Source organism: Myxocyprinus asiaticus, chromosome 23, assembly GCF_019703515.2.
Source record: "Myxocyprinus asiaticus isolate MX2 ecotype Aquarium Trade chromosome 23, UBuf_Myxa_2, whole genome shotgun sequence".
Lineage (NCBI taxonomy): Eukaryota > Metazoa > Chordata > Actinopteri > Cypriniformes > Catostomidae > Myxocyprinus > Myxocyprinus asiaticus.
Genome location: NC_059366.1, coordinates 13,104,478 through 13,127,149, shown reverse-complemented (window position 1 = coordinate 13,127,149; position 22,672 = coordinate 13,104,478). Strand labels below are relative to the sequence as shown.

Here is a 22,672-nt window from a genome sequence, read left to right as displayed (position 1 = left end):
TCAAACTTGTAGACTCTTTTAGAGTATGTTATGCAACCTATGTCACTCATTAGTGTTTGAGAACTAGAAAATGTACGGATTAAGCAATATTTTCATAAAGCATTGCAATGAAGAGGATCATGAACCGCTAATGCTAAATACGTACCCCTCCAAATGTGAGCCGTAGTGGTTTCGTCCACGGTGGCGCGAAACGCCTCAGCTTGCGTCTCCAAAGTTTCAGGTTACAGTCGCGAGGTTGGTATGCGGTTCAGCTGGTTTTCGCAGAGTTCTCTTGATTGTTTTATATTTGACAAAAACGTGTTCGGTCAGCTACATTTCTGCTTTTTTTTAAATTTCGTTTCAATTACGCTAGCGTCATTGTTGTGTAAGGTTTTGTGGTACGTTAGATAATCCTTAGTTTGACATAATTGCTAAAAACATTTCATAGAACTGAGTTGCAGAAATTCTGTCACATTTTGGACGTGTTGAGAATTTTTTCTGCATCTCACTTGACCAAAAAGCAGCTGAAATGAGTGGGTAAGTGATGGGTGGCCATGCTTTTACTTTGTCAGAGTTTATTTATTTATTGAATTTTATTGTAATATATATCTATGCATCTTTACTTGTTGCATCTAAACGTTGCAGCATTGTCAAAGAAGAAACACGCAGTTTTTCACCTCATTGTCCCAAACCCAATGAATCCGAGGAGCCAGAAGGTACTGCAGTGGAGGAGTCCACTATAGGTAGGCAAAGCACTACACAAATCCTCTAGAGATGGTGGCAGACCTGTCTGTGCAGGTTCAAGCATTGTGTACTTTAAACTTGATCTCCTGCACGTTCTAGAAAATAACCAGGCTGAAGGGATGATCATTACCAAGGAGATGGAGGAAGAGGAGAAGCATTTGATGGAGGAGGGAGAGAAGAAAGAAAGGGAGATGATGGAGGAGGTAAACAATTGTGCCATGCTTTGAAAAATGAGTTATTATAATATTTGAAATAATTAGTGTTAGGAAAGTGTGCAGGATTCCTTTGGTCATGGAAAGCCTGAAAATATAAGGTGGTATTATTATTTTTTTTTTTTTTGTTGTTGTTTTTTGTTTTTTAATTGTGATATCCAGACCTGGAAATGTCATAGAAATATGTAAAAGCATTAAAGGTTTTTTTGATATGTTTGGCTAGAAATGGCTATTTATGAGTCCAATAAATTACTTTAAAAAGTTTTGTCCAGTAATCTCAGACAATTGGAAAAGTCATTGAAATTCGTTGATCAAATGGTGTGGGAACCCTGAGTCTCTCTTATCAGTTGTTGCCCTGTTTTGCAAAAGTAAAAAAAATTTTTTTTTTTTTTTTTTATAATTTAGACTGAGATGCTTGTCAGTTTAAAGTGCCTGTTAATTCTGCATTGCTGTGTTAACAGGCCAGACAGTCATGGGAAAAAGATTCCCAAGAGATGCGATTCAAAAGACTCCAGCACCTTTTAGAGAAAAGCAACATATACTCAAAGTTTCTGCTCACGAAGATGGAGCAGCAGCAGCAAGAGGTGTGTATTGTGCTCAAAAGACAGGAAAGAGCTGTCACCCTTGAAGGTTTACTGTTTCCGGATGTAAATCTTGCTTCAGTGTTTTCATCTGAAATTAATTATAAGCTAACTGCGTGCTTGAGTGGTTATGTAATGTAATGAAGTACTGTGTGTTTGAGTACTTTTAATCAGGATTTTATCAAAATAATAAAGAAATGTAAAACACATTGTTGCCGGGTCATTTGTAATGGTGACACGAGTTAAACAGAGAGGATATAAGCATGTTATTCTTTCTTTTAAAAAAATAATCTTTAAATCTGAAGAGCATGTTATGGATTCCCAAATGAACATATAACATCTGCAACGATACCTACATTTGCTGAAAGTTAAATTAAAGCTAATAACTGAACGTTAATTCATTTATGTATTGATTCAAGTCATAGTTAAAACGATAGTGAATAAACGGTTAACAGCATCAAAATGAGTGATATGAGATGTTATAAACACTCAGTTCAGCAGTTTTTAATACCAGCCTCCTGTCTTTACACTTGATTGAAGCATTTGTAATGTTAAATCTAATGATTCTGTCAAGGATTTTTTTTGTCAGTTCTTAATGACTACCAAGATGCAGCATGCTTGCATTATCACCTTCATTACTGGTATAAACATTGTGCATATGAAGTAATTGATTTCATTTTTTTGCTTCAAAGAAATGAATTAATTTTATAAACTTGTTTTTGAAACAGGAAAAACTTAGACAAGAAAGACTTGAGAAGAAAGCTGCTAGCCTGAAGAAAAAGGTAAGTTGTCTGAGTATGCATATTTTCCCAAATTTTATTTGTTAAAAAAAAAAGTGATCTGAATTTCGACTTTTTTTTTTTTTTTTTTTTCTCCACAGGGTAATGATAAAAAGACAGTAAAAGGTAAGCTTCACAGACTGTTTCTATACAGTGCAATTCATCAATAAGGGTATTTATAAATTACTGGTATGCTTTATAAGATGTTAAATGTGCAATTCGTTTAATCTATTTTTTCTCTTGTTAAGCTGAGAAAAAGAAGCGTGGATGGGAAGAGGATTACAAAATTGCAGATGTTATGTCCAAAGAGGTGGGTCTTCACTTTTACATTTTAGTTTTATACAATACAATATATCGCCATATTTTATCAGTAATGTGGATTTTTCTCTTTTAGGAAATAATGTCAAAGGCCAAGAAACCAAAAATAGAAGTGGTAAGGTTTTATAATTGGTTTGAAATGTTTAGTATTCTAAAACAATCATGTCTGACTGTGATCAGATGAGCCGCATTCAAGGCCATTGTAAAATGGCAATTCATTATTAAATGAGATGTATATTCATACAGTCATAATATAGTTAACAATAATAACAATACATGGCTGTTTACACCGGTTGCTTTACCAAATTCAGATAGGTGTTGCTCATGAATTGAAGTATTACGGTACTTGTATTGTGATCTAGTATTTATCTCCATATTGCACATATACTCATGTTTTTCTTTGTATTGATCTCGTTTCTGAAGGAGGCTCATACAGCAGTCAAATTGGAAGCTGAGGATATAGAGAAACTGGGTGACTCAAACTCTGATATTAAAGGCCGGCTGTCCGAGGCTATGCGGGAAAACAGCCAGCAGATGCTGGATCCAGAGAGAACAGTGAACGGTAAACCTGTACCTGCACAGCAACCCAAACTCTTCACTGGAGGTGTGATGAGGTGGTATCAGGTGGAAGGCATTGAATGGCTCAGGGTAAGCGCTTCTTGGGGACTTTGAGCAGTCCTGAATGAGTAGTTGACCAGCAGAGGGCAGTACAGTTTTTCTACAATGTTTCATTTTGAGGCTTAACATTAGGGATTAAGTATGTATTTAAAACATATCAATGTTTAGTATTTTTTTGAACTAAACAGCCATTTTGTAAAGTAGATTCAGAATGTTAATGCACTAAGATGTAGTAAAAATCTAGTTAAAAAGGCATGTTTTCCGCACTGTTTTTGATGATGAACAGAACGAATAAAATTGAATAACTTATATTAGGGCAGTATGACGTGGACAAAGTCATACAGCAGTTATTTAAAGCTGCAGAATGTAATAATTTTTTTGTTTTAAAATGAATAACGTTTCTCTATTGAGTACATAAATTGAATCTTGTGCGCTTTAAATGTAACATGTTTGGCGCATGTTAGCAAACTGAACTGAACTCAGGAGCACATCTGTTAGTCTGAGAATGAGAGAGAATTGTGGAGTGTGCACAGAACCGCTCCGAAACCACTGAAAACGCTGTATGATGAGCCTTACGAGTGCTCTTAGAATGTGGAAAACACTAACACAATTGATGAAATTACTCTGACGTCACACTGCAGGCAACTGCACTTCTGGGTTCTTTCGAGCAGCAGATTTTTATGGTGGAGATGGGCAGCGCTGCAGTTCTAATCTTTTAAAGGGGTCATAACATGCCTTTTTATTTTAATATGTTCATTGAGGTTCACCTATAATATGGTAATATTTTTTTTTTTTGCATAACAGTCACATGTTTGTAAAACATTTTCCACCCTCTGTCAGAAATGCTCCGTTTTGGTGCTCCTTCTCCTTCAAGACTTGACTGTAAACGCCTACTGTTCTGATTGGCTTTCTGTGCTATATGATTGTCATGCAGATGAATCTTGAATGATGCAAATGAGGATATGTAAATATAGCATATTTGCTTATCATTTTGTCTGCTGTACAGATGCTGTGGGAGAATGGCATCAATGGTATCCTTGCTGATGAAATGGGTCTTGGGAAAACAATACAGTGCATCGCCCATGTTGCCATGATGGTTGAGAAGAAAGTCCTTGGGCCCTTCCTGGTTGTGGCTCCTTTATCCACTCTTCCAAACTGGATCTCAGAATTTAAGCGCTTCACACCAGAGGTGAAATACAATAACAGTTGTTCATATTTTAAATACCTTTTATTTTAAAAATGGCTTTAAAACAATCCTTGATATATTAAGCATATGCTGTTGTTGCCATTGACTATTGAATGGCCATTGTTCTTGCTCCCTGTGCTTAAGGTGTCGGTCATGCTTTATCATGGACCACAAAAAGAGAGGATGGACCAGGTGAAACAGATCCGCAAGCACCAGGGCCCCCTGAAAATGTGTCCTGTAGTTGTGACCTCCTTTGAAATAGCCATGAGAGATAGGAGGTTTCTTCAGGTAAACCAATCTTTTCTTGCATCACCAGTTGTTCTGGAAGTTAATTCCTAGCTAATTCCTAGTATTTGTTTCAGCAATTCCAATAATTTCCTTCTGGTTTGTCTTCTCAGCGTTTCCACTGGAACTATTTGATTGTGGATGAAGGCCACAGAATTAAAAACTTGAACTGTCGACTAGTGCAAGAGCTGAAGATGTTACCGGCTGATAACAAACTGCTTCTGACAGGAACTCCCCTGCAGAATAATCTGTCAGAGCTATGGTCTCTCCTCAACTTCCTCCTTCCTGATGTGTTTGATGACCTCAAGAGGTAAGAAGTCACGTGTTAAATAAATTAATGAAGCTGTGTTAAACATGTCAGTGGGTGCTTTATATCTAATGTCTGTCTAATTCTTATATCTAATGTTTGTTTTTTTTTCTTGAGTTTTGAGTCATGGTTTGACATAAGCACCATTACTTCAGATGCAGAAAATATTGTGGCTTGTGAGCGAGAGCAAAACATCCTCAACATGCTTCATCAGGTATCTCCACCACATGACATCAACAAAGTCTTAGTTAGTCTTACTTAAAGGGATAACTTACCCAACAATTAAAATAGTCATCGTTTACTCACCCTAATGATGTTTCAAATGAACTATCCTTTTAAATTTATATTTAAATGATTGGCATAAGTCAGATATACAAACATTATTGCATTTAATGAACATTTGTTTTGATGGTATTCAAATTTCCAGATCCTCACACCCTTCCTTTTAAGAAGACTGAAGTCAGATGTCACATTGGAAGTCCCACCAAAGAAGGAGATTGTGGTGTATGCACCCCTCACCAACAAACAAGAGGCCTTTTACATGGCCATTGTAAACAAGACTATAGCAAAACTACTGGGCCAGGAGAAAGTTAGTTTTTTTTTTTTTTTAATCATTAACTTTTATGTGTCAGATTAAATGACAGTGCTATTTTAAAGCAACAAAGTACAAGAAATCATGCTAAACTGTGAATGAAGTTGAAATAATGACGTGGTGAAAGGGTGTTTTTAAGGCACAACGCACAGCAACCCCTTCGGCCATGACTATATTGAGAATACAGCATGGCTACAATTTCCTTCCGTCAAAACCACATGCTAAAACAAAAGCTCACGTCAAAATAAAAGCAAGATTCAAAATAAGAGCTTGATGCCTGAAATTGCAACAGTATATTAAAACTACAGTAAAATGTAATATTAATTATAATAAATAATGATTATTAAATAATAATAAAAAAGAAGCAGTCTATTACAAGCATTTTATCACGTGGCATGTTGGGTGCGTTACCACGGAGACATAGCGTGTGTGGAGGCTTCACACTGTTCTCCGTGGCATCCATGCACCACTCTCTGCGCGCCCCATCCGAGAACGAACCACATTATAGGGACCACGAGGAGGTTACCCCATGTTACTACTCTCCCAAGCAACCGGGCCAATTTGGTTGCTTAGGAGACCTGGCTGGAGTCACTCATCACACCCTGGATTCAAACTCACGACTCCAGGGGTGGTAGTCAGCGTCAATACTCGCTGAGCTACCCAGGGCCCCCTAGTTGTATTTGTATTGTAATTGTATTTATTTATATAATGGTACATAAACCAATTTTAATGTGACATATTTGTGGAAAACATGTATTTTAAAGTTTTTTTTTATTTTTTTTTTTTAGGTTGTGATTTTAGTGGGATTGTTTTGGTATTGGGATACAGTATTAATTTTATCTGTTCAGGTCTTGAAAAAGGTCTGAAGTCAAATTTAATTTTAAAAACTCTGCAGCAACCCTGTTCATGTAATGTATAAAATGTTAACTCTTATTTTCTATGATGTGCACAAATTACCTCAGTTTTATTGAAGATGCGTTTCTGTGTCCATTTTATATATATATATATATATATATATATATATATATATATATATATATATATATATATATATATATATATTTTTTTTTAATTGTTCTATGAAAACCCGTGCTAGACGGAGATCTCTGACCATTGCGCCGCATCTCGCTGTTTTTCTAAATTTTGCACATAAGCACCATGTTTTTAAGACATCTGTCATAATTCAAAACGGCATTTTGACATTAAAAAAAACCTAGGAACTCACTTAAATCATGTTTTCGTAGTATATCTGCCAATACGGCTTTAATTTTGTTTTCTGATGGTAGACTACAGTATAAGTTCAAGTGTTAGATCAACTGTCATTTGCACCAGTGCACCCAATTAGTTTTCCACATTCGCAGTAATTTTCACTCACAAATGCAAGAAATGCTCTCACTGCAGAGCCCTGGGTAGGGTTGCACCAGCTGTGTGTAAGTTCTCACATAAGTTAGGACGTAAAGTTCACACTAAGGGCTTAGTAACTACTAGTTAGTTTGTAACTAGTAGTAGTAGTAGTGGTGGCGGCGGAGTGGACTAAAGCACTGAACTGGTAAGCAGAAGGTTGTTGGTTTGATCCCCACAGCCACCACCATTGTGTCCTTGAGCTGTAAGTTGCTTTTGGATAAAAGTGTCTGCCAAATGCATAAATGTAAAGGTAACTAAGTCGGTGTATAATTTGGTTGCACCACCTGTTCTTAAGGCAAGACTTAACTAATAGGTTGTAAGCTCTCCGTAAAGTGATGTGTAGTTGCACAATATGACGTTTACCTGTACTGATCCAGTAAGCAGCCTTCAAATTTGTACACAGAAGTGTTAAACAGTCGTGAATTTCAGTTGATCTCATTACAGTTGATGTTCAAACCTTGTAACCTGTAACTGTCAGCTGTAATAAATTATATCCCCATTAAAATACGATATGTAGTAAAAGTAGCTACATTTGATAAATAGGACATTTGACCTGTGTAAAAAACAATATATAGGAACTGTATCTAAAATAAATAAGGGGATAAATACTAATACAACAGGCTGGAAAAATAGACATTTATTCTTTTTAATATACTAATATATATATATATATATATATAATGTTTTTTTTTTGTTGTTTTTTTTTTTTGAATGTGTTAACTTGACACCGGGCGACGCATCCTGAAAACTACACCATTAGATCAGTTTCATGCTGAAGAGCTGCTTAAAAGTAAATTTATTTATTTTATTTTATTTTTTTGCTCTCTCTTAAATGTAAACGATTGTAAATGCCAACATCATCATCATCATCATATGTCGAAATGATTGATGCCTGTCACACAAAACATGAGCTCATTGATGTTGTTAAATGAGTTTGCTTTTTTTATTCCATCAGTTACTCCTGGTCGGAGGCTTCTGTAAATATTTAGTTTATACGTAGGGTTACATTCTACCTAAGTTTAATGGTGCATCGCTCATATTTAGTAGTGTGTAAATTGTGACTTAGTGCCCATTTACGCCACAACTAGGCTAAGTTGTAACGTACGTATAGTTGGTGCAACCGGCCCCAGGTCTGTCTGTTCAATTTAATGGCAGTTGATTGTGACTGACTTTAAAGCTTAAAGGAATAGTTCACCCAAAAATGAAAATTCTCATCATTTTTTCATGCAGTGTTCTTCCAAATGTCTTCATTTGTGTTCAGCAGGAGGAGGAAAGTCATATACATTTGGGATCATTAAATGATGAGGGTCATTAAATGATGAGAGAATTTTTCATTTTTGGGTGAACTATCCCTTTAAAAAAAGTACCAAAAATATCATTAAAGTAGTCAGTGTGACTTGCATGTCATATTCCACGTCTTCTGAATGCATACGGTTTTGCTAAGAAACAACCCAAAATGTAAGTCATTTTTCAGTTTTTAAGCTTTTAAGTGAAGCACTTTCATTGTATTAAAAAGATTGACTGATATATTCATTAAATCATCTGCTTTTGTGTTCCTTAAGTCATACAGGTTTGGGATGAAATGAGGATAAATTTTGAATGTTCAAATTTTGGTGACCTGTGAAATTAATAACTACCTTTAAATATTTCCAAAAGGATGATTTGGGACCTGTGCAGCTGACGTCCAGCGGCCGGCCAAAACGCAAGACCAGGAAAGTGGTTGACTATTCTGAGAATAGCACTGACTCTGCACAAGATCTGAAGAAATACATAGAGAAGGTTCAGCAAGAGATGGAAAGTCAGGAAAGGTCTGGGGCTCTGTTGGTGTTTACCTGTTTTGCTATTGCTTAAACTGAACACAAACTTTTTGATATGAATTGGTTATTTGCTCCATAGCTCTGCACCAGTGGTGGAGGTACAGATGCCGATTGATGCTCAAATCAACTTGAAACTGCAGAACATACTGATGCTGCTGAAGAGGTGCTGCAACCATGCTTACCTGATAGAGTACCCTCTGAACCCTTCAGGAGAATTTAAGGTAATTTGCACATGTAAATGCAACTTCAGCTTTGCAGTAAAAATATTAACAACTAATTGATGATAATCTATAATGAAAATCATCAACTAATTGAATTATCGATTAGTTCGATACAGTATGTACAGCAGGCAGTGATGTCACTTAGTGAAAAATGCTGAAAAAAGTGGAAAAATCAACCAGTTGTTCAGAGCACTTTGTCAAGTCAACCTTTTATTTATAGAGCACATTTAAAAGCAATAGAAGTTGACCCAAAGTGCTTTACAGATCAAATAAATATACAATACAGTATACTTTGTGAAACATTTCAAAGAAGATTAGAAGCATACAGTTTAATGTGGACCGGTTGCAAGGTCAGGTGCGTTGTCAGAGTGCTTGTGCTTTTAGATGTGCTTATGAGGTGTTTTTCTCCAGGGCATAACTTACATTTTACTTTTATTTTCTGGTTTACAGCGTATACATTTTCTGAATTCAAAATCAGGGGCTTGTATTTCCATTTCGCAAAACTGTTTCTTTACCACAAGCAAGTCTCTGACAAACTTCAATAACTAAGCGAGCGTGCATGCATGCGTCTTCATCAATCAAACCGATCGTAACAGAAAGAGAGCACATTTTGATTAAACTGTGCCATTTAATAAAAAAGGGTTTCCTGCATTTACAATTTTGCAGTGGCTGCCCATGTAAAATGTCCTGCAGCTGAATCAAATTAAATAGTGTTCATGTCACGTTCAGCTCTTTAAGCACTAAATATGCTTCTCATCTGAAACGCGCATCTGTGCGTGACGATTAAAGCCTGGTTACACATACATGTTGTAGAAACACTCATGCAGGTGCTCTGCGCTGTCCTGTCTCTGGAGCACTTAAATACTCATGCAACCTGTGAATTTGACTGAAAATTTGCTACTTTAATGTGCAATGGAGAAAATCAAACGGCTAGATAGGACTGATGAGAAAGGCTCCAGTGTTGTCTCTATCATGCACCAACATCAATTGCAAGGCTTTGTAAACCACACATTACCACACTTAAGCCCCGCTCACACAGCGAGCGACACAGAGCGACAAGGAACAGGATGCCATTAATTTACAATGAGAGCACAGCGACTTCTGGTGACACGAGTGACCGTGAGCGTTGGTGAAAACGTGTAGGCGTGGCGAACGATACAACAAAGTTGAGAAGTTTAACTTTGTGCGAATGATGATCAACATTCGGGGACGGCTACCAATGAGAGTGAAGACAGTGTAGCTCGCTCCATCACTTTCCTGTGAGATACTGGTGTCAGGTGCAGGCAAGAGGAGAGAAGTTATAATGTTGTGAGGGAAATCTTTTAAAGGACTTAAAAGTCTGGACCTTCAAGGATTATGAACAAATTATGAACCAAGTTTTCCTTGTGTGTAATATGTTCTGTTCAAATGTTGTTTGATATTAGGAAACAAACTGGCCTGCTTTGATATCATATTTCTAAAGATTACCTAAATAATTAAGAGCCTAATGAAAATAAAACAAGATCTGTTGTGGAGTAGGAAACAAACTTTTCACTAGAAGCACAGTCCCAACTCAGTAATGTAACTCACAGTTATGATGTTATAACTTAAGTTTTAGTTTGATTTTCCCACAGCTAGGAAAAAAAAACAAAAAATACCTGTCAGTTTCAAAAGGTTGCAAATGCTTAGATAAATAACCCATATATACAATGTAAATATTATATATGTTGTAACATTTACATTTTAAACCTTTTGTAATACACTACACTATACAATTATCATCAAAATAATTGTTCATTGCAGCTCTAAGTGAAATTGATCTCACCTAGTATGAAGTGATTGCATTGACAAGACAATGAATGAGTGACAATCTCCATCTCATTGGTACAGATTGATGAGCAATTAGTGGCGGCATCAGGAAAGTTTCTTATCCTAGACAGAATGCTTCCTGAACTGAAGAAAAGAGGGCACAAGGTAAAGTTCACAATCTCTCCCTATATATACATTTCAATGATTAACAGCTCTATCAGTGAGTGTCAAACTCCGCTGTGTTTATAAGGCAATTGCGAACACATTTAATTGTTTGTTTTATTTAACAGTGTTTATGTCTAGGTGTGGGCAATATATTGAATATTTACTTTATTTTTGTGACGATTTTGTTGCCGATATAAAGTTGAGCATCACTGTGAACTTAAGTCACAGTGATTTGAAAGTGCATTTTATTTGGCCTTTTAAGTTTCCTTTGGGTTAGTTTTGCAGCCTTACCTCATGTCACAACTTACAAGTACTTTGTGTGTGAGTGGGTGGGTTTAGGTGTATTATGAGGACAATTTCTTTAGGTTAAAAACTGGCAATTATAAGGGTATTATGCTATAAATGTGGTTTAGGAGGACATTTCTAGTGTTCCCATAATTCAAATCGCTTAAACACACACAAACTAGGTTTTTTAGAAAATGTAAAAATGCATAATTTTTTTTGTGAGGGTTGGGTTTAGGGGTAGGGTTAGGGGATAGAATCTATAGTTCGTACAGTATAAAAATCATTGTCTATGGAGAGTCCTCATAAGGATAGCCGCACCAACGTGTGTGTGTGAGAGAACAATCTGGCCATACCACTTAGTCCTAATTGAATCTACATCTTTATTTTGTACAGGTGCTGATATTCAGCCAGATGACTTCCATATTGGATATTCTGATGGATTACTGTTATCTCAGAGGTTATGAATACAGTCGATTGGATGGATCAATGAGTTATACAGACAGAGATGAGAATGTGAGAAGCTGTTTTCAGGAGTAGTTTGTTGGCTAATACAAGATTTCGATCACATTACAGCCAATCTGGATTTATTTAATAAACGTATTCTTTAATTTAGATGAGGAAGTTCTCTTCTGATCCAGAGGTGTTCCTCTTCCTCCTGAGCACTCGAGCTGGTGGTCTTGGGATCAACCTCACAGCTGCTGACACGGTCATCATATTCGACAGCGACTGGGTATGAATTTGAAAAGTTTTCCAAAAAAAATCGAAACCATGGCACATATTAAAGTTCATGCACCAATTAATATTTATTTATCCAAAGTATACTTTTGTTTTGACGCGAATGCTTAGTGATTGCATACAGTTGAACACGAGCCTTTCTAAGTATACTTCATTTGACTGCGTGCATACACAGGTGGCTTGCGCATGCGCTACGACTGCTATGAGATACTAGACTTTCTCTTCTGGAATTTAGACTCATAAAGATGTTTTTATATTCCTTCAGATTCGAGTTTTACAAATGCAGGTATCTCTTGACCTCCTCACACACCCTTGATGTGCACATCTACTGTTGTTTCTACAATCGTCTCCAGTTATTTACTGGGTACTACATTTTCTTCTAGCATTTCTTTGTGAAAGCAGTGGCTAAAATGAGTGTTGCCACCTTGTGGACCCACTAATTAGTGCAAATATTTCCAGGTGCATGCGTATTCTACGCTTTTAGAATATGTGTGTTTTTTAAAATTTGACTGTGCACGTTCAGTACTCAAGCTCTCCGCTGATGACGAAATTTATGTCACGCTTCCTGTACTGAAGTATAGTTTGGGCTTTAAGAAGCCAATTCATGCTGACAGCGATTTTATTACTGGAAGCCACTTGGACATTGTACTGTTGATTTGCTATTAGGCATTTCTGCTGTTGGTCACTCTAACATTATTGATTGAATGCATTATTGATGGATTGGTGGTCAGTGTGAATCTTAGAGCTTAGGCCTGTCACGAAAATTATGTTATCGACTTATCTTATGATATATGGACATGACCTCTATCATTTTTGCTGACCTCGATATTGGCCATTGTGTTTACATACGTGTTTGTTTACATATAAATGAATGTCACCAACATTTTAGCCAGTTGCGCTGCTTCTGTCCTTTCATCTGCTCTGTGTCGGAGGTGTGGCTCAGGCAGCTCCTCCACACACACAGTGCGAGAAGGACCTGGCTGCAGCCTGCAGAATGAGGCGGTGCTACATTGTGTCGCCCCGCCCATAAGTTTCATTGGCTCGTTCATCTTTCATAGACATACATGAAAGGAGATGTGGTCGTTGTTGCTGGTGTGTTATCATTGTTTGAGAGATATTGAATAGTTGTGCCAAACCATTTGATTATACTGCTTGCTTGTATGTGATATTCAATCCTAAATTACATGGATTTTATCCTACATTAAAGTGAGGAACAAATCAGGATGAGCTTTTAGGTTAATTGTGTTGCCACTTTTCATTGTCACTGTTTTTAAACAAAGTCGACATACCGGCTCTTTCACATTAATGGGCTCTCCTCTCTCATTCAGCTTAAAGCCAAAATGTTCCCACACCGGAGCTGTGGAATGCGGCTTTGAAACAAAGTCCATTTGGACTTATTCTTCCAAACTTTCTGGCTGGAATTATGTTGTCGTCGGGAAAAACACCTATAAAGCACCTATTAGCCTAGAGTAACACGTAATCTTCACCTGTCGCTGTCTGCTCTGTGCAAGTATCCCTGGCTGCAGCTTGCAGAACGGGGCGGGGCAACACATTGGGGTGTGGCAACACGTGTCGCCCCGCCCGTAACTTACTCTCATTGGCTCGGTCATCTTTTATTGGTGTACATGATAGAAGATGTGTTTTAAAATGGTGTAGCCCGATAATTTTTATTATAGTGCTGTGGCTCGTAAGTGATATGAAATTGTGTTATACCTCACGGTTCATTGCAAACAGATGTAGGAGGAGTCTGACTGAGCAGTCTGTTGTTGTTTCAGTCATGTTGAAAGCGGAGGGCAAAATTACTAATCGTACTATGGTGAAGATTCAACTCTAATGCGGTCGTAGTCAGTGTTGAAATAATTTAGCAAGATCATTTTAAATTTTAGTGCTATGACTCGTAAGTGACTTTGTGTTGTACCTCATGTCATTTCAAACAAATGTAGCATGGACTGATGAACAAATTGTTGATGTGTCTGCTGTCATTCAAATCTGTAAATCAAAAAGTTGCGCAATTTCACAAAGCCTTCATTATAATGTATGGTTAGAGAAATTAATTATAAAATGTTAATTTTGTAATATCACTTCAGAGTGAAAATTGAAAAAAGTGTATCAGTTTTGTAATATAAACATTTTAATTTATAACCCAACATATCGGTTATGAAAACCAACAGTGCCGTCTACAGTAAATTACACTCCAATTCTCACAAAAGTTTTAAAATTTGTAATATAAACGTATTTTCAAAATATCCTAATATTGGGGGACAGAATACAAAAACCCATGTCGTTCGTTCAATCATTCACTCATAAGGCATGTGCTTGTATGCAACGGGCAATTCTCAAAAAAATTGAGCATGCATGCACTTTTAGTCTCCCGGTTTCTGCCATAACAGCTCATCATCATGAGTGATTTATTTTGCATGATTAATAATAGATTCTTTCATTGACCAAGTTTGTTTTAAGCATGCCGTCTGTATCTGCTCGAGCTATTGATTACTCTGCATTTGAGGTATTTAGTCATTTTAATTTATGCCATCAACAATAGCAAACAAGAGGCTGATGAAAATTGTTATGCCATTCTTGAGATAGTTGTGGTGCTTTCACTCGTATTCTAATCGATTCATATTAATTTCTTTGAAGGACATGAACTGTTAAAACTGCCCCACTGAGCCATAATTATGTGCAATACACAGCTTAGTCTATTTATATTTATCCAACATATCCTACCTCTTTTGCCATTACATGCCCTTGCACTATATATAACAGATTTGTATTTGAACATACGTACAGTTTGGAATAATGTACAGATTTTGCTGTTTCGGAAGGAAATTGGTACTTTAATTCACCAAAGTGGCATTTAACTGATCACAAAGTATAGTCAGCACATTACTGATGTGAAAAACAGCATCATCACTCTTTGAAAAAAGTCATTTTTTATCAAATCTAGACAGGCCCCATTTCCATCACTCCAACACCTTATCCTTGAGTAATCATGCTAAATTGCTAATTTGGTACTAGAAAATCACTTGCCATTATATCAAACACATTTGAAAGCTATTTGGTTCATTAAATGAAGCTTAATGTTGTCTTTGTGTTTGTTTTTGAGTTGCCAGAGTATGCAATAGACTGACATGTCTTAAGGTCAAAAAATGGCAAAAAAGAAACGGCTTTCTCTAGAAACTCGTCAGTCAATCATTGTTTTGAAGAATGAAGGCTATACAATGCTTGAAATTACCAAAAACTGAAGATTTCATACAAAGGTGTACACTACAGTCTTCAAAGACAAAGGACAACTGGCTCCAACAAGGACAGAAAGAGATGTGGAAGGCCAGATGTACAACTAAACAAGAGGATAAGTACATCAGAGTCTCTAGTTTGAGAAATAGACGCCTCACATGTCCTCCGCTGACAGCTTCATTGAATTCTACCCGCTCAACACCAGTTTCATGTACAACAGTAAAGAGAAGACTCAGGGGTGCAGGCCTTATGGGGAGAATTGCAAAGCAAAAGCCACTTTTGAAACAGAAAAACAAAAAGAAAAGGTTAGAGTGGGCAAAGAAACACAGACATTGGACAACAGATAATTGGAAAAGAGTGTTATGGATCTTAACCCCATTGAGCTTTTGTGGGATCATCTAGACTGTAAGGTGTGTGAGAAGTGCCTGAAAAGACATCTATGGCAAGTGCTACAGGAAGCGTGGGGTGAAATGTCACCTGAGTATCTGGACAAACTGACAGCTAGAATGTCAAGGATCTGCAAAGCTGTCATTGCTGCACATGGAGGATGTTTTGAAGTAGTTTAAGAAATTCTGAATTTTTTTTCAAATAATAATAGTACTTTTACACATTATTAATGTCCTGACTATACTTTGTGATTAGTTGAATGCCACTTTGGTGAAATATATCTCTTGTTTTTTTTGTCTTAGTGTATTTCTATATTTACACATACTTTCTACTCTTTATTTTTATTCTATTTTTTTTATTATCTCTATCTTGTTGCTGTATTGTTTGTGCATTGGAAACTTCTGTCACAAAGACAAATTCCTTGTATGTGTAAGCATACTTGGCAAAGCTCATTCTGATTCTAAACAGTTATCTCTCCTCCTCGCTCAATGTGTGCTCCATTATCTCGTCGGCCTAAAAATTACATTCTAATTGACATGCACACAGAAACCAACGCCAATAAGGAATATTGCATGAAGCATACAGGCTGTAAATGTTAATACTGTACTGACGTATCGGTGCATGAGCAAACACAATACATTATTTTCAGTTGGCATTTGTTTAAGAACATTTTCATGTCAGTTTCAGCCATTATAAATTGGTCATTTTAAGACCATTTTATGCCACTGATATAATATAATAGCATAATAATGCAAGTATACCCTTTCAAACTTAATTTTTTTTTTTTTGACATTCCAATTCCAGTGTTTGAATATTCTTAAGAATTAAAAGTGAATTGCTCCTTGAAAGGGTGTACTTGAATTATTATGCTATTATATTATCATTATATCAGTGGCATAAAATGGTCTTAAAATGACTAATATAGTTTATCGCAATTATTTCTGGGACAATATATCGTCCAAGGAAAGTAGTTATCGTGACAGGCCTAACAGAGCTGCTAGTCCTTTTTTTAGGTTAATGAAAAGCTGTTGCTAGTTAGCCAAAATGTCAGTATGGTGTTATGATTTTCATTTGCAGAATCCTCAGGCAGATTTGCAGGCGCAGGATCGGTGTCACCGTATTGGGCAAACCAAACCCGTGATGGTGTACCGCCTTATTACGGCCAACACCATTGATGAGAAGATCCTGGAGAGAGCATCTGCCAAGAGAAAGCTGGAGAAGATGGTCATTCATAAAAGTAAGTGGCTATTTCAGAAATGGCACAGCAACTACTTATAGGTCCTGTTCCAATACGCAAGCTCTCTGCAGTCCTACCTTCCAGTGCAGCATCCTAACCATAATGGAACATCTAAAGTGTCTGGCATGTTGCTAAGCAATGTCAAAATACTCTTATGCACAAAAATACATTGGCACACGAATATTGGTTAAATAGGCTTATTTATTTTTTTAGTTTAATCAATATATTTCATTCATATGTTCACAATTGACATTTCTTTCTATGCTACACATCAAATTGAAAAACTTTACACTTTTTTTTTTTTTGGCTCCCTACTGCATTGAACAACACTGTTGGGAGTAGCATGCCTATGTTGCCTTAACATGCTGTCTTGGTTTGGAATAGAGCCAAACTCTCTTGTAGGGTTGGGCGGTACAGCAATAAATATCAAGGCGAGTGTGAACCAGCATAGGTTTTCCTATTCCTTCTATAACGTGATATGTTAATATCTGTGTGTGTGACCATCCAACTTGCCATCCATTATTTTTAATAATTATTTATTGACAATTTTTTCATTGCAATGAAATGAATACCATTAGACTACTTTGGACATAGTTTTAAATAAAGGAATTTTATAATTTTATTTTCTGTGTCACTTTCCATCAAAATGTGTAGGCTGTATCGTAATATACTGTATATATTGTTAACGACCGAAAAGTTCAAAAATGTCGCTACAGTTTTTTTGCTTGTATCGCCCACCCCGTCACATGGTTATTTAATATACTTTTTTTTTCATAAAAGACATTACAGTGATATACAATTATTCATATCCCTCACCCTAGTGTCTTGTGGTATATTAAGTCTTTGCTGATTTAATGAGTTGTTAAACCTTTCAACGATTTATAATTTTGTTCTTCTATGATGACAACACTGGCAGCTGTCATTTTTTAAAAGCCTTTAAAATGAGCTGTTAACTTTCTGTTTGTCATTAGATAAATTCAAAGGTTCAAAAGCAGAGCTCAAACAGACAAAGAGCTGCATCGATGTAAATGAGCTGGTTGAACTTCTAAAATCCAGAGACTACGACAGGTACAGATATTTATACCATACATTTCATGTGTCATGTCTTAATGTGTCACAGAGTTGTACTAGACCCGTTCACACATGCAACCAGGTAAATTACAGAAATCTTTGGGTTGTCTTTACTGGTAAATGTACCACATGTGCTGCTCACACTTACCATCAGTATGGAAATGTATAGGTAATGATAAAACTTCTAATTAAGGGAAATTGCCAGAGCAAACTTTACCAGTATTTTCAAAAAGGTTGTTCACACATGACCTCTAACCTGAAATGTACAGGTAATTTCCTGGAAAGGGCTATATGTTTGAAAAGGGGCTACTGTAAGTGGCTTCATTAGAGACATGTTGTCTGACATGGTGATTCATGCTGTGTTCCAGGGCAGTGAAAGGCACTAAAGGAAAAGTCATCAGTGACCAAGATCTGGAGATCCTGTTGGACCGCAGTGATTTAATGGGTAAATGGATCAATGCCTTTAACAGCTCACATCTAAAATTTAACTACCAGTTGATGCATGTCTTTTATGAATGTGCATGCAAATATTTGAATCCACAGCATAGTGTATTTCAAAAGTTTTTTTTTTTAAGGATTTATATTGTAAGCCCCTCTAATCTGAGTCATATTTCAGATCAAGCTAAGAAGCGAATCAAACAGGAGAAGGATGGTGTGTTTAAGGTTATACAGGCCAAAGATGAAAATGGTGACATCAGTCTTTCCTGAGAGGAGTGACGACACTTGGAACTCACCTTTGGGTCAAAGTTGTATGCTTTATTACCACTGCAAAAACTGCCTAAAGAAAGAGTGAGATCTTTGTTTTCAACTGCTGTAATCAGTTCATACTTCTTATCAAACATTCAGTAGTTTTGGGAATAGCACTAAAAAAATGAATCCTGCATTTACAGATACTGTTGTATATTTTGTGCCTAGTTGACTGAATCTATCATCTAAACAGAGAAATGTTCTTGAAAGCACTTTGAACTATTCTAGGATACTGTAGAACATGCAGATTTTGCCTTTATTTTTCTATAGCTTTGTATGCTGTTCATGTCCAGCTTATTTAATGTAACTGGCCATGCTTGGTGCATTCAAAAGAACTTGATATAGAAATGTTACTGTGCATAACTTTTATATTCTGCCAGAAATTCAGCATATACATAAAAGCGGTGTAGGCAGAGAACCAGTGAGTATCTATAAATGATGTGTGCCAGTGTAGGCACTAGAATTTAATTAACTTAACAGTGGAACTCTGTGGTGTAATTTGTTTCTACTGTTGTAGACTGATGAACAATTGGATATGCATTACCGACTAAACTCCTGTAAATATAATCTGATGATAAGTCGTGGTTTAATCAAGTTTTTTAATAAGCTGCACATTGTTCATTTACACAATTTCAGTTGTTTAACGTGGCTGTAGTATGGAAACTGCATTTTAACATGTATTCCAAATCCATTAAAAAACTTATTAAAATATGGAACAATCTTTTATACCAGCAGTTTCTTGATAAAGTTGGTGTAAGACTTACTGCCTCACTGACAAGTCACATTTTACATCATTAAACGGGTGCAAACTACTCACCTTTCAGCAAGTGTCACCTTTTCTGAAGCTAATTTGCTCAAATTTATTAAAATTTAATAAGAATTATTTAGAAAAAGGGTTTAAGCTTAAAAGCTTTAAATACAACAAATCAACTGAAAAATATAACCTTTTCCATGAGTTTGTATGTCTGCGTAAAAGAATGTGGCCAGTAACAAAATTACATTATCAGAAGTTAGACAAAATAGCTTATGTCTTGTGATTATTACAATTTAACCCAATTTAAGTTAATTTTTGCTGCATGTTCTCATCCTCCAGTTTTCTTCTTATGTCCTGTATCACTGCAATTAAGAATGACATTTTTATTAAGATAAGCTTGATAGGGTTCCCACACTTGAGCAATTAATTTTTATGATTTTTCAATCATTCATGATTGCTGGATAAAGATTTTAATGGAGACTGAAGTCACAGAGCAATAGAAATATCCATGACTTGAAGCCTGGAAATCAGTTATTAAATGTCATTTTATTTGGCTTCTATAGGTTATTTATACTCTGATCAAGAATCATACCTTCATCAGTAGGTGAGAGCTTGTTCTTTTGTACATCTCTCAGATAGTTTGAAGTGATGTCTTTGATTGTCATAGGAGGATCAGCCAGATCCATATGGCCCATTTTCTGTGCGATTCTGTCACTGAGGCCGAGGTAATCCTTGCGCAAGTCTTCCATCTCTGCTAACAGCACTTCTCTCTCTCGCTCCAGCAAGCTGATGGCCTCCTTGAGTCTTTCTCCCTCCTTTGTGCTCACCGTCTCTGACTTCACCTTTTCTTTATGAATGTTCTCCAGCTTTTCAGTGAGGATTTGCTTGTCTTTCTTAAGTTTATTGACCATCTCCATCAAGGTCTCGCACTCTCTTCTTAAAGCATCGGAGCGTTGCAGAGAGGCTTTTTGCTGCTCCTGCAATTGAAGGATCTCCACATTCTGTTTGTTGTGAATTGATTTCGATTCATGTTTTATGGCCTCCAATTGTTGATGCACTTTGTCTTTTTCCGTCCGGCACTTCTCCAACTCAGCATTCAAATTTTCAATCATGTCCTGCGATTGCTTTTCATTCTTCTCTCTGTCAGACTCTTTGGAGTGAGCCAATTGAATGAGCTCCTTGTTTTTCTCCTGAGCTTTACATAAATAATCTCTGAGGTTTGTAGATTCAGTTCTCATTGCTGATAACTCCTCCTGAAGTCTTTGTTTAATGGCAAGGTTCTTCTTGTGTTCTGCATCCATCCTTTGCAGTGTTTCCTTGCATAAAGCGAGATCTCTTGCTGCTGCATCTCTCTGCTCCTCAAGATGTTTCTGCTTGGTTAGTAACTCTTGAGCCAACTGCTTTAACTTCTGTACTATTTTCTGAGAGCTCTTTTTCTCACTGAGCTCCACGCTGAGTTGATCCTTTATTTTGTTCCCACGTGTTTGGAGTCGCTCATATTTCTCCAGTAGTGCTTTAAGCTTCTTGATTGAGTTTTTGTTGTCGCTTTTGGCTGCAGAGAGTTCCTTCCTCATATCTTCACAGGTATGCTCAAACCTGGTGGTAATTTCTGTATTTTTCTGTTCCTCACATTTCAGCTTTTCAGCAATAAGTTGCATTTCCTTTTCCTTTTGCTTTGATATCTCTTTCATATCTTTCAGTTCTTGCTGCTTGACCAACAATAAATGGACAAGATGTTGATTTTCTAAGTCCTTCTGCTGCAGTTGTTCCTTCACAACTTCAAAGAAGTCAAGATGTTTGCCCTTATCAACTCTGCTTCTTTCCCGACCTTTTGATACATCTTTTAAACTGACTTTGGAAGAGTTTGAGGAACATTTAGCAACTCTTGTCGAATTAGACCTAATCAAGTAGCTGAAGGGCAGGTGGAAGGACTTAGAGTTATGGTCTGTCTGGAAATCATATTTTGGCCCAAGGATACTCATTGCAGCCTCCTCTTTTCTTAGCAGATCTGCTCCGGCTAAAATCCTTTGCAGTGATTCCATTGTCTGCACATCACAATCTTGATTATCATGCCCATTTGTATTTTGCAATAAACGCTGCTGCAATTTGAAGAACCTCTTTTCAAGGGTATCCACTGCACAAGAAGCATCTTGTCCTTTTTTTCGCTGACTAAAAAGTACCTCTTTGTCATCTGATTGCATTTCACTGTTGTCGGCTTCTGGCTGATGATTATCCAGCTGATCAGAAATAGGCCTCTCCAAACCCTGCTGTGTTTGATGAATACGGTCAAGTTTGTACTTGTGTACAGACCTTCTAGTCCGTTGAAAGACTGGATCCATTGGAATTTCAAATGTCTTTGTTCTGTAAGAAATGTAGGCCACAAACTGTTAACATTGTGCTGAAATCAAACAAATCACAGTCAGCTCAAATTGCCACTGAATTAGGCAAAACTACAGCCAATGATATTTATTTAATAATTCTCAGTGAATAAAAATTTAATGACATTTGTAAGAGCCCTTACCTCACTTGAAGTGTTGCAGTCCGTTCGGGCAGCGTGAAACTCAAGCTTGTGTGACTCGAACCCCATTGTTTAAAAATGTTTTAAAATGTCTGTCACCATAGTAACAAGACCAATGCTGGCAACCTTAAGCACTTGGGAAGTAGACGTTATAAAAATGTTTTTGAGCCGAACCAGTTCTGCTTGAATGACTAACGTTGGCTCCTCCAGAACAAAAGCATTCATTATCACACTGGTGAGACTTAATTCAAACTTGTAAACAGCAACACCAAAACAACCAAGCGATTTGGGGGAACTTCAAACAAATGTTTTCCTGAGCTTAATCAATTGAAGACATACTGTATGTGATCTTTAAACAAGAGGCAACATATATATTTTTTATATTTGTCAAACATTTGGGGTTAGTCATTTCATTAGTTAATAATAAGTTAACTACAAATGATAACTGCTTATGACAGTATTAAGCACTGCAATATGGCATGCTGCTATTGACTTTAAAGTCCAGTGATAAGTTGGGACCAAAACCAAATAAAATATCTCTTTAATATTTATTTAGGAAGTTATAGCTCCATTCAGTTGCTATTTTTTGAGCATTTTAGAGATTGCACTGGCCGATATTTCAGAGCATATAACTAGACAAAATTATTTTCACTTTAGAAATGTCCATGACTATTTTCCTAAACTTTTTCATGCCTAGAAATCACAATT

General features: G+C 36.6%; 2 protein-coding genes across 2 annotated transcripts; one reads left to right on the top strand and one right to left on the bottom strand.

Moving 5' to 3' along the window:
• Nucleotides 1–239: 239 nt before the first annotated feature.
• Nucleotides 240–19,504, top strand: hells (helicase, lymphoid specific). The gene is made up of 23 exons (XM_051650934.1): nt 240–516; nt 625–722; nt 823–926; nt 1,397–1,519; nt 2,245–2,298; nt 2,397–2,421; nt 2,544–2,605; nt 2,690–2,728; nt 3,037–3,261; nt 4,238–4,420; nt 4,562–4,705; nt 4,816–5,012; nt 5,127–5,223; nt 5,437–5,598; nt 8,662–8,813; nt 8,902–9,043; nt 10,913–10,996; nt 11,675–11,794; nt 11,895–12,011; nt 16,715–16,874; nt 17,846–17,942; nt 18,314–18,390; nt 18,562–19,504. Exons 1-23 carry the CDS (start codon nt 509–511, stop codon nt 18,651–18,653), a joined length of 2,562 nt encoding a protein of 853 aa, XP_051506894.1. The 5' UTR covers nt 240–508; the 3' UTR covers nt 18,654–19,504.
• Nucleotides 19,505–19,636: 132 nt separating this feature from the next.
• On the bottom strand, nt 19,637–21,800 carry si:ch211-250c4.5 (coiled-coil domain-containing protein 110). Its single transcript, XM_051650938.1, has 2 exons — nt 20,039–21,800; nt 19,637–19,808 (listed from the first exon to the last, which is right to left on the bottom strand). The coding sequence occupies exons 1-2, from the start codon at nt 21,783–21,785 to the stop codon at nt 19,750–19,752; spliced, it is 1,806 nt and encodes a 601-aa protein (XP_051506898.1). The 5' UTR covers nt 21,786–21,800; the 3' UTR covers nt 19,637–19,749.
• Nucleotides 21,801–22,672: the final 872 nt, after the last annotated feature.